The 12,247-nt window shown below is 24.5% G+C and overlaps 2 protein-coding genes across 7 annotated transcripts in view; one reads left to right on the top strand and one right to left on the bottom strand.

The window, feature by feature from the left end:
• The window catches only part of LOC117179293 (tRNA-splicing endonuclease subunit Sen2), a 28,079-nt gene extending 21,051 nt beyond the window's left edge, over positions 1 to 7,028 (top strand). For 5 of the 6 annotated variants that reach the window (XM_033370942.1, XM_033370941.1, XM_033370943.1 and 2 more), the window contains 2 exons: positions 2,616 to 2,776; positions 6,688 to 7,028. In XM_033370942.1, coding sequence (XP_033226833.1) covers positions 2,616 to 2,776; positions 6,688 to 6,873 — 347 coding nt within the window. In that variant the 3' untranslated portion in view covers positions 6,874 to 7,028. Of the gene's footprint in view, positions 1 to 2,615; positions 2,777 to 4,202; positions 4,295 to 6,687 lie in introns of those variants that run through there. The other variant, XM_033370944.1, reaches the window with a different exon arrangement.
• LOC117179296 (COX assembly mitochondrial protein homolog) lies at positions 6,918 to 12,246 on the bottom strand. Its single transcript, XM_033370949.1, has 3 exons — positions 12,018 to 12,246; positions 7,460 to 7,564; positions 6,918 to 7,385 (listed from the first exon to the last, which is right to left on the bottom strand). Exons 1-3 carry the CDS (start codon positions 12,121 to 12,123, stop codon positions 7,159 to 7,161), a joined length of 438 nt encoding a protein of 145 aa, XP_033226840.1. The 5' UTR covers positions 12,124 to 12,246; the 3' UTR covers positions 6,918 to 7,158.
• Position 12,247: the final 1 nt, after the last annotated feature.

Here is a 12,247-nt window from a genome sequence, read left to right as displayed (position 1 = left end):
ATATCTAGTCGGGAGTGGTGCTGACTGAAAACAGATGATTTGGAGCGATTCGTGCGCCATCTGTTGGTCATTCTAAGGACTTATTGAACTACCCTCGTATATAAGTTATAATTATAAATAAGTATAATAAGAAAATTCATTAATTAAAAAAAAAGTGTTAATAATTTGAAGGGAAATTTAAAAAGGGAGAGTCAGATTAGCGACGGCCAACTACTGTAAATGACTCTGTCCGCCCGCGGTACGTGACAAATACAAAAGGAACATTATATTACCGTCGCAGCACTCTTAAACGGACGACTAAAGGGACCTTGAAAAGGACTCAAATCTCTCAGACTATTTCAGAGACTAAATTGTTTCAAATCGACTCTGCTTATAGTATCAAATGGGCCAGACTTTTTCGCTGGAGAATACTCAGAGATTTCTATCGGTAGGGATTATAAGGAAAAAATACTTATTATAGAACTGTAACGTTGCAGGGCTATCTTTCGCAAAATTCACATACTTCGTCAAAATTTATCATCAGGAAAGTTTCAAAATATTATTTGAGTTTGTAACTTTTATTTCTACCCCCCCCCCCCCCCCCCTCAAATTGATAACGTATTTTATAGGCGGCCCCTTATTGGGAATGGTGGTCTACTATTTCGCCACCTGGTGCCGAAAACTGGAACTAGAAAGAGTAGGTACAATTTTCAAGTTCATATAAGTTTCAATGCATTTAAGTTTAAATAAACTTTAATTAATGTATGTAGCGAGAAATTTTATTCAGATAATGGCGAAGTATATGAATAATAGACGATTTAGGATGGCCGTTTTAATAAACAAACCAAAATTCCCGGTTCCCAAACATTTTTTATGGTCAATCAAATTTTAAAAATCGAACTCTAAAGCTAACAATTTTTTCATTCGAATTAATCAAAACTGAGCTACACATGAAATCACTGAAAGTGGAACTTTTGAATTGCTAACTTTTAAAATTGAAGTTAAATAGTTTTTTAATTCAATAACAATCATTATACATTATCATCATTATACAATAATCATTATGAGTATGAAATGGAAGCTAATAACACTTGTAAACTGAATAATTTTTAATTAAATGCAGTTAATCAGCCAAATAAAAAATGTAATAAATTGTAGAGTTCAAAGATTTAGATTCAGTTCTAAAAATATAAATCCACGTTATCATTTTCAATTCTCTAAAGTCTACATTGAAAAATTAATCAATGAATTAAAATATTTTCAAAATTAAAAAATTTAAAGCAATTTTAACCCAGAAACATTAAAAATTGAACGATTACATTTTTTTATAAGCTAAACACTTCTTAAATTAAAAGTTAAATTATTTATATTTTAAATGGTTAAAAAATGGTTGTTTAAATTTTTCTTTAATTTTTTTATCATTTTCGAAATTATTTCAGAACTTCTAAACATCCTTGAAAATGAATCCAATTTTTTTTTTTTTTAATTCTGCCAAATTAAACAATTTCCTTAAAATCTGCCACATTCATTTTTAATAATTTTCCAAATCTTTCTAAATTTTTTTGAATAATCACTCAAAATTATCTTTTCAAAATAAAAATCACTATTAATTTTCATAGGAAATGTCTAATTTTCTGAAGCCATTCAAAATTCTTAAAAGTCTTTTTATTTTTTTGTACGAAATCTGCCAAAATCTATATTTTGTTATAAATTAGGCCGTGGGCCTAATCATTTCAAATTTTTTATTGAATTTGAATTTTTACAAAACTTCTAAATATTTTTTTTCAACTTCCTTGAATTTGTTTAAAGAATAATATGTGTTCAATTGCTATTTATACATCGAAGTTCAACAATTTGACTTACAAATTAGATTACTGATTTTAAATAAACAGTCAGATATTTCTAAATAATAAGTAATTCTTATTTTTCTCAATTAAAACATTTCAAATTGAATGGTTTAAAAATTGAATATTTTAGACTAAAATAATATATGAAATTTAATAAAAGCTTTTAATTATGAATATATTATTTCAAGGTTAAAAAAAATTGAAAACAGTTTATACAGTTTCAATCAGGCGTTTACATTTGTTTAACGAATAACAATTTCCAATTGAAATAGTTTACATAATTTTTAACATTAGAAACTGAAAATTATAAAATTGCGAACTGATTTCAAATCTTCTGGTAAAAATAATTATTACTCACTTATTAAATCTTAAAGAAAAATTCAATTTTAAAAATCATTATTAATTTATATTCATAGTTGATCAGCTAAAAATGTTTTTTTTTTTATATATAAAATCTTCTATTTGAAACGTTTCTAATTTCTAACGGCTTAAGTCTTTAAAACTGCATTTTAAAATTCTTTAAAATAAAATGTATACTTAAACATTAAAATCTAAAATTTAAAATTGGTTAAAGTGAACGATTTTGGAAATGTGCATTCTAAACTGAATGATATCATAATAAACATTTTTATGCGCAAATTAAAATCGTACCCATTCTTTCTAGTTCGGATTTTTTTCACCAGGTGGCGCATCGCAATTTAACCATTCCCAATAATCATTCACAATTTTATGAATGTGAATTATATTTTAAGTAAAGATTTCTAACAAGAATGCTTTACAAATTTGCAGTGCTCTATAAACAAGGACCGCCATTTTATCACGCATCGTATATTGTGATAATAGACGTTGTCGATGCAGTTAATTTAAGACGAATTGAAGCGAAAACGATGCGAAAGATGCAATTTAAAAATTTAATTGGAATGGAGAGATTATCCGAAGCAGCTGCAAAGGTATTAAAAATTGATTTTTAACCAGGGTGTCTATTCAAATTTTGGAAAAAATTTTCCCTAACAATTTCACATTTTTTTCAGGTATAATTTTTCATAGTACAAATCCATTCAAATATTTCGCATTTTTAAAAAATCAACTCGGAATATGCATAGAGATTTGCGACTTTATTTTAAATAATTTTTTTTTTTAGTTTCTAGGGATTTGATTAATATGTTTAATTTAGAAAGCTTTGAGAAATTATATTACAAGATATTTCTAATTGTATTAACACCATCAATTAATGAAATTATACTAAAATCTCTAAAGTCCCCAAAGTCCATGAATTTGAGTAATAATTTAAACACATTTTTATATTGTTTTCTTATACTTAAAATTCAGTTCTTATTCCTATCTTTCAAGGCAAAATATTTCATTTCAACAAGATAGATGATTTTTTAACCAAATAGTTAAATTTTCAAACAAAAAGATTAATTCGCTACGAAAAATAGGATTTTGCAATAAAATACATGAATTCTCAAACAAAAAATTGCATTTTTATCTAAACAAGATGATTAATTTTCTGCCGATTTTCAATTAAAATGATGAATCTTTAACTAGAATAATTAAATTTTCAACCCAGAAGATTAATTTCCATAAAAAAAGAACGAATTTTTTACTAAAAAAGATATTTTTTTAACCAAAAATTAAGTAGTTTGATTTTTAGTCAAAAAAATTAATGTCTATCCAAAGAGTTGGACTTGTAACGGTAATAATGGAAAATTAACAGGAATATTTACATTTTCAATTGAAAAACAACATTTGAAGCAAAAAATATTAACGAAATTTCTCATTTTTCAACTAGAATTACAAAATAATGAATCTGAAACCAACAAGATTAATTTTTAACAAAATAGTTTAATTTTCAACCAAGTAATTAAATTTTTATACAAAAAGAGAAATTCTGAACGAAAAATGCTGTAGTTGATATTTGAACCGAAAAAGATTGATATTTTTAATAAAAAAACAGTATTTTTTAACAAAAGAATTGAACTTTCAACCAAGTCATATTATTTTCAACAAAAAATATACATTTTCAACTAAATCGATGAATCTTTTAACTAAAATAATTGAATTTTCAATCAAGGAGATTCATTTTCTACCAAAAGACGACTTAAAAAAAAAGCACATAAATTTTTAACGGTGTAGTTGAATTTTCAACTTGAAAAAAATAATTTTTCAACCAAAAAGTTTCATTTTAAACTAAAAAAGAACATTGTAAATCAAAAATTAAAATTTGGAACTAAAAAGAATGAATTTTCAATTAAAAATGAAATGGTTCAATTTTTAGTTAAAAACATTTTTTAACTAATCTGATGAATTTTCAACTAAAATTGTGAATCTTTAAGCAGAATAATTGAATTTTCAAACAAAAATATTTATTTTCAGCTCGGAAGACTAGTCTCTACCAGAAAGGACGGATTTTCAACTAAAAAGTATCACTTTTCAACAAAAAATTAAATAATCAAATTTTTAGGTTAAAAAAAAGTAACCTTCAATAAGAGGTGAATTTCTAACTAAAATAATGGAATGTTTAATTGTAATACTTGAATTTTAAACCATAAGGTTTGAATTTTCAAACGTGAAGATTAATTTTCTACCAATTTTCAACAAAAATGATGAAACTTTAACTAGAATAAACAGATTTTCAAACAGAATTATTAATTTTTTACCTAAAAGATTAATTTATATAAAGAAGGACGAATTTTCAATTTAAAAAAGTATTTTTTTAACCAAAAATTATTATTATTATTAATGTAATATTCAATTGCAATTTTCAGTTGAAAAACTACATTTCAAACAAATTTTAACAAAATTTCTAATTTTTCAACCAGAATGATAAAGTGATGAATCTTTAACTAAAAAGATTAATTTTTAACAAAATAGTTTGACTTTCAACCAAGTAATTAAATTTTTGTTAAAAAAAAGGATGAATTTTCAAACGTGAAGATTAATTTTCTACCAATTTCAAACAAAAATGATAAAACTTCAACTAGAATAAACAAATTTTCAAACGGAATTATTAATTTTTGACCCAGAAGATTTATTTATATAAAAAAAAGACGAATTTTCAACTAAAAAAGACCATTTTTAACCGAACAGTTTAATTTTGAACTAAAAAAGAACATTTTCAATTAAATATCTGCAATTTTAACTAAAAAGGATCGATTTTTTAACAAAATTGAAACAGTTAAATTTTTAGTTTAAAAAACTTAATTTTCAGCGGAAAAATTACTTTTTGCTAAAAAGACCAAAAGAATCCCAATTTTTAGTTGAAGAAATTGATTCAATCAAAAAATTATTTTTTAACGAAAGAGTTTAACTTTTAACCAAGTTATGAAGTTTTTATGAAAAAAAGATAAATTCTGAAAAAAGGGGTTTCAGACAAGGAAGTGAAGAAATTGCAAAAAAAACTGTTTAAATTTTCAAGAAAAGAAAATACATTTAAATCACGAAGATTATTTTTCTACCAAAAAGAACGAATTTTCAACGAAAAAGTTGAATTTTGAAATAAAAATGATAATTTTTCAATAAAGAATCAAAAATTAAGTAGTTAAGTTTGTAGTTTAAAAAATTAATCTTTTAAGAAAAAAATAACAGATATGCAACAAAATAGTTAAAAGTCCCATCTGGAATAGTTATATTTTCAATTTAAAAAAAGTAATTTTTAACCAAGTAGATGCATTTTTAATTAAAATTATGAATTTTCAATAAAAAAAATTAATTTTCAACAAAAGAGTTTAACTTTCAACCAATCAAAAGATGACTTTTCCGTATAAGTGGAATTTTCAACTAAGAAGATTAATTTTTTACCAGAAAGAACGAATTTTTAACCAAATACATGAATTTTCCACTAAAAAGGTTAATTTTCAACCCAGAAGATTAATTTCTACCAAAAAGGACAAATTTTCAATTAAAAAAAAATTTCTTAATAAAAAATTAAGTAGTTAAATTTCTAGTTTAAAGAAATTAATCTTTTAAGAAAAAATTAACAAATTTTTTAACAAAATAGTTAAATTTTCAGCACAAAAAAAGTAATTTTCAACCAAATAGATTAACTTTTAAATAAAACGAATGTTTATTCAACAAAATTAATTTTCCACAAAAGAGTTTAACTTTCATCCAATAAAAAGAACCAAAAAGAACCAGAGATGATTTTTTAATTAAAATAATTGATTTTTCAACAAAAAAAATTAATTTTCTACCAAAAAGACCAAAAAATTCGACTGTAAAAGCTACATTTTCAGTTTAAAAAATTTATTCAATTAAAATGATGAATCTTCAACCAACAAAATGTTTTTTAACAAAATATTTTAACTTTCAACCAATGGAAAACAAATGGAATAATTTATTTTTTAGTTTAAAAGAATTAATTTTCAACCAAAAAGGACCATTTGTCCATTTTTTACCAAAAAGGACATATTTTTCAATAGAAAGATATTTTCCAACCGAAAATGATGTAGTTAAATTTCTAGTTTAAAAAAATGAATCTTTTAAGCAAAAATTAAAAAATAATTGAACAAAATATTTTAAAGTTCCAGCTGGAATAGTTACATTTTCAGTAAAAAAAAATTAATTTTCAACCAATCAAAAGATGGCTATTTTGCATAAGTGAAATTTTCAACTAAGAAGATTAATTTTTTACCAAAAAGAACGAATTTTTAATGAGATATCAGATCAAAATAAAATTGTTTAAAAATTTAAAAAATGAATGTTCAAAAAAATATTTAAAAACAGTAATATAAAGCTACTTTTGTAAATAAAGAATGATTGTTGTGCAATTTTATCTTGCAATTTAAAGGAAAAATAAGCACGATCTCCTTCGTCAAAATAATAAAAATAAAGCCAAACATAACCGATATGTCTATTACAGGAAATTCTCTTGGCTCAAGTTCTCTGGCCGGATTCTATCCCGCGAAACAATTACACATCTGCCATAGTAAATTTATCCCAGTTCACAGTTAACGAATTATTATGGAGGCGATGGAGATTCGGCAAAGAAGGAAAAGCCTCAACTTCGACTCAATCCGACGAAGAAGACGACGAGGATTCTTCATAAGACTGAGATTACATGAGTTTTGCGTGAATAAAATATTGTGTGTGTATGTTGAAATTGATATTTTCAACAAAATTTATTTATTGACTTTGCAGAAGCAAGAAAATTTTGTTGATGCATAAACAAAGTGTATGCGTGAAATATATAACGTATTTTTACATCGTTATGTACAATCTTTTAACTAGTTGTCTCTTTCTTCATCTAGTTTCCATTACCTTTTCTTTTTAAAAGCAAAACTTTTAGATTTTTTAAAAATATTTCTTTCTGTGTCTTTGATGCTAAAAATGTTTATGGCGATTCGGTTTGCTGATTTCCGTGCTTTCCCCGAACGAACCTCCTTACGGGAATTCCTGTTCGTCTGAATTCAGTCCTTTCCTTCAAATATTCCTCTGTGCACTGCTCTTTTAATTCCTCGTTTTCGTACCAGAATTGGAGACACTCCTGGAGTTTTGCATTTTCTGCTCTGCATTTGAACGGCAAAAGTAAGCCGGCTTCTTTGCCACACTCGGAGAACTCTAAATTGATATTTGCATTCAGTACTTGAATTGAATTTGACAAGAAACAATGATTGATAATATATTTATAATACCTTTAGCAAGATCGACGCATTTTTCAATTCTTGCTTTGAGTCTTACTTTTTCCATAATGAGAACATCTTTTTCAACTTTTCGTAAATTTTGATCGTCAGGATCGCCTGAAAAAACATTTTTTTATCCCACGTTTTCTGTCTGGAGAATTAATTGCAGGTTTTTACAAAAAATACCTTAAAACAGGAGATGTATGGGAAATAAAATTGATGTTATAGGTACGATATTGATTTTAATTTGTTTAAATATGTTGCATTTTTAAGTAAACTTTCAAGTATTAAAAAAAGATTAAACTTCAAAACAAAGGACGCATTTTTTATAATACAGTTTAATTTATAACTAAGAAATATACACTTCCAACCAAGTACTTCTTCAAACAAACAAGAATAATTTTAAAACCAAAAAGACGAATTTCACCTAGGGAGATTAATTTTCTTCGAAGAAAGACAAATTTTTAATTATAAAATATTAATTTTCAACAGTATACTTACATTTTTAGTTTGAAAAATTAATTTGCAAAAAAAAACGGATTTTCAACCTAATAGTTCAATCTTCGACAGATCACATTTATTTTTAACAAAAAATTTTATTTTTTAAGCAAGTGATAGAATTCTGAACTAAAAAGATTATTTTTCATCGAAAAATTTAATTGTAGAATTTTCAATTAAAAACGATCAAGTTTCAAATGTTTCCAGTTAAAAAAAAAATGTCAACAACCAAAACCGAAACATAGTAGTTCAATTTTCAACGAATGGAATGAATTTTGTAATTAATTAGTGGATTTTTCTACCAACAAATATCAAATCTCAACGAGAAATGTAAGTAACAGTGGAAGTTTGAACTATAAACGATGACTTTTTATCTAAAATAATTAAATTTAAATTTTTAGTTTGAAAATAATTAATATTCAACCCAAAAGAAAAAGAATTTTAAATCATAAAGATAAACTTTCAAATGAAATCAAACTTCAAAAGCAAAAAGACGAACTTTCAACTAAGAAGATTAATATTCTACAAAAAAAGAGAAAAATTTAATTAACAAATATCATATAAAATATTTATTTTTAGAAAAAACTTTTATCTTTCAACCAAGTAATAGAATTCTTAACAAAAGAGATGAAATCTCATCGACAAATTTAATAGTTCTAACTTAATAGAAAAAGTTCAAACCGAAAAGGGAAAAAATCTTTTTCAATTAAAAAATTAGTTTTTAAAGAAAAATATTATACATAATAGTTCAATCTTCAATCACAAAAAAAAAACGAATTTTCAATCAAAAACATTAACTTTCAAATCAAAAGGACAAATTCTCTTTCCAAAAAGACCAATTTTCAACAAAACCGTTCATTTTTTTAAATTAAACTTTTAACAAAATAATTCAGTTTACAATATAAAATGTATACCAAAAGAGATGAATTTTAAAACCACACAAAAATAATTTTCAACCAAAATTAATTTTTTACAAAAAGAAAAGAATTTTTAACAAATTACAAGAATTTCCTGTTTAAAAATATCAATTTTCAACAAAATAATTAAATTTTCAACCAAAAAGAAGAATTTTCAACTGAAATGATGAATCTTCAACTGGAACAGTTAAATTTTCACTTGAAAAATTAACTTTAAACCATAAAAAAAATTTTCAATCAAGTTTCTAACAAAAAAAAAAGATAAATTTTTTATTCAAAAGAACGAATTTTCTTTAAAAAAAGACAAATTTTCAGCAAACCAGTTGAATTTTCGACAAAAAAAAAATGAATTTTTAAATAAATATAAGAATTTTAACAAAACAATAGAAAGATAAGTTTTTTACTAAAATGATTTATTTTCAACTGGAATAGTTTAATCTTCAACAGATAACATTTATTTTTAACAACAAATTTGATCTTTTAAGACCAAAAGGATAAAGTTCGTTTCGAGTTTACAAAATGAATTTTCTAACAAAAAAAGAAACATAGTAGTTCAATTTTCAAAGAATGAAATGAATTTTTAAATCAATTAGTTGATTTTTCAACCAAAATATGAAATCTCAACGAGAAATGTAGGTAATAGTTGAAGTTTAAACTATAAACGATGACTTTTTGGCTAAAAAATGGAACTTACATTTTTAGTTGAAAAAAATAATATTCAACCAAAAAGAAAACGAATTTTAAATCAAAGAGACGAATTCCCTTTCCAAAAAAAAAAACAATTTTCAGCAAAACAGTTTTTTTTTAATTTAATTTTTAAGAAAATAATTGAGTTTACAATCAATATAGTTGAATCTTTAACGAAATAGTTGCATTTTCAACCTAAACAGATTAGTTCTCAACACAAAATTTAACAGTTAATATTTCAACCAAAAAATATCAAATTTCTAACAAAAGTAATTAGTTTTAAAATCACAAAAAAAAAGAATTTTCAACCAAAATTGATTTTTTACCAAAAGAGACGAATTTTTAAATAAATATTCGAATTTTAACAAAACAATAAAAAGATATACTTTTAATCAAAATGGAATAGTAACATTTTCATTTAAAAATAATAATAATGTTATCAATGAAAATGGTAATAGTTGATATTTCAATCAACACAAACTTTAATTTAAAATAAAAAATAGTTGAATTCATTCAAAAAAAAGATTAATTTTCAATCAGATAATTGAATTTTCAAAACCAAATTTCCAGCAAAAGAGACGAATTTTTCACAAGATACCAGAATTTCCAATTTAAAAATATCAGTTTTCAACAGAATAATTACATTTTCATTCAAAAAGATGAATTTTCAATGAAATGGTGAATCTTCATCTGGAAATGTTACATTTTTAGTAAAAAATTAACTTTTAACCACAAAAAAATTTTTTCAATCAAGTTTACAGAAAAAAGATGAACTTTCAATTCAAAAGAATGAATTTGCTTTAAAAAAAGACCAATTTTCAACAAAACAGTTGACTTATCGAACAAAAAAATTGTTTTAAAAATAAATATTTGAATTTTAACGAAACAATAAAAATATACATTTTTAACTAAAATGGTGTATTTTCAACTGGAATAGTTAAATTTCTTCTTTTAACAAATTCATTTTTAGACAAAGATATGAATTTCCAACAAAAAAGTATCACTTTTTAACAAAATTTTTGCATTTTAAACAAAACAGTTGAATTTTCAAATAAAAAAGATCAATTGTTAACCAAATTTCAATTGCAACATTTTCAGTTAAAAATTAATAATATTAACAAATATAATACGAAATATTAATAAAAACAATAAATTCTCAACAAAAAATGTGGTGCAATTGCAGAATAGGGGCGTCACCTGTTTTTTGGCTGAAAAAAACAGTATTTTTCTGCAACAAACTATTAGAATCTTTAACTTAACGATCAATAAAGCGATTTGACCAGACAGAAGCTTAAAATTATTGTTCCTTTTATCACTACGATTTATTAAATATGTGTATGTCACGATATCAGAATGATTATATTTAACACCGTTTAGGTGCTTCAAACATCCCAACGGCCAGAAACACCGCTTTGACAGGTCAGAAAAATAATGTTGTCAAAACTCTACCCTTTTTCAACGTTTCGTGGGGGCGGGAATGCACCCCTATGATCAGTAAAAAAACTAATTTTGGTCAAATCCCTACCCATTTTCAACTTCTCGTTAAATATGATCATTGCGATATATCGCGATAGACCCATATTTGAGACATCATAGTAACAAGAGCAACAATAATTTTACATTTTTGCCTCATTGAACCTATTCATTTATCATTCCACTAAAGATTCTAATAGTTTTTTGCCCCAAAAAATTGTTTTTCCTGTCAAAATAGAGGTGACGCCCCTATTCTGCAATCTAAGTTGTTTTTTTCAAGAACAAGAAAAAATGAAATAAAAAGATAAAAAATAGTGGCAATCAAAAGAAGAAGAATTTTCAACACACTAGTTGAATTATCAACTTAACAAAAAAAATATATTTTCAACTAGAAATGGAAGTTACACTTTAGGTTAAAAAACATTAATTTTCAATCCTCAAAAAACACGAATTTTCAAAGAAAATTTCGAAGTTGATATTTCAACCAATAAAAATTTTAATTTTTAATAAAAAATAGTTGAATTAAACAAAAAAATATTAAACTTCAACCAAATAATTGAATTTTCAAATAAAAATATAAATTGTCAACCAAAAAAAAGAATAGTTGAATTTTGAGTACAAAAAATTAATTTTTAGCCCGAAAAATCACGAATTTTTGATAAAAAGATTAGTTATTAGCGGACGATGTAGGTAATAGTGGACTTTTCAACTAAAAACTATGAATTTTTAGCTAAAAATAGAATATAAATAAATTTTCAGACAAGAAAATTCATTTTTGACCAAAACGAAAAAAAATAGACGAAAAAAAGCTCTATATCAATATAATAAACTCGACAATCTTTAATTCCTTCAATTTGGTTAAAAATTCATATAGCACCAAGAAACCTAACCTAGAAACACTGTAAATGTACTTTTTACGTTGTCTAAACACGAATGATTGAAATTAAATGGTATATTGATAAATGATAAATAATTAATATTTTATATGAACATACCGACTCCGTGAGGACCTCCACCGACTCTTTGACCTAGAACAGTATACGTTTTATGATTTTTCGGTTCTGTTTGTTGATGTGAAGTTACGTTTTCAGACCCGGCCATTGTTCAAAACTGTTTAAATTTAGTTCACATTCGCAGTCACACATGCTCGTCAAATTTGCACACACATTTTTAGAGAATGCACATACGTGAGAACTGAGCCACAGAAAAGAATGAATCCTCATGA

This window comes from Belonocnema kinseyi, chromosome 9 (genome assembly GCF_010883055.1).
Source record: "Belonocnema kinseyi isolate 2016_QV_RU_SX_M_011 chromosome 9, B_treatae_v1, whole genome shotgun sequence".
In the NCBI taxonomy this organism is placed as follows: domain Eukaryota; kingdom Metazoa; phylum Arthropoda; class Insecta; order Hymenoptera; family Cynipidae; genus Belonocnema; species Belonocnema kinseyi.
The sequence above is the reverse complement of the archived record's forward strand: the minus strand, read 5'-3'. Positions and strand labels throughout refer to the sequence as shown.

Excerpts from the sequence above, each read along its gene's own strand:
- LOC117179296 (XM_033370949.1), bottom strand. The coding sequence starts at position 12,123 with ATGGCCGGGTCTGAAAACGTAACTTCACATCAACAAACAGAACCGAAA. Across the intron at positions 7,565-12,017 it reads TGGAGGTCCTCACGGAGTCG|GCGATCCTGACGATCAAAAT; the intron begins GTATGTTCATAT and ends ATGTTTTTTCAG. Across the intron at positions 7,386-7,459 it reads ATGCGTCGATCTTGCTAAAG|AGTTCTCCGAGTGTGGCAAA; the intron begins GTATTATAAATA and ends ATATCAATTTAG.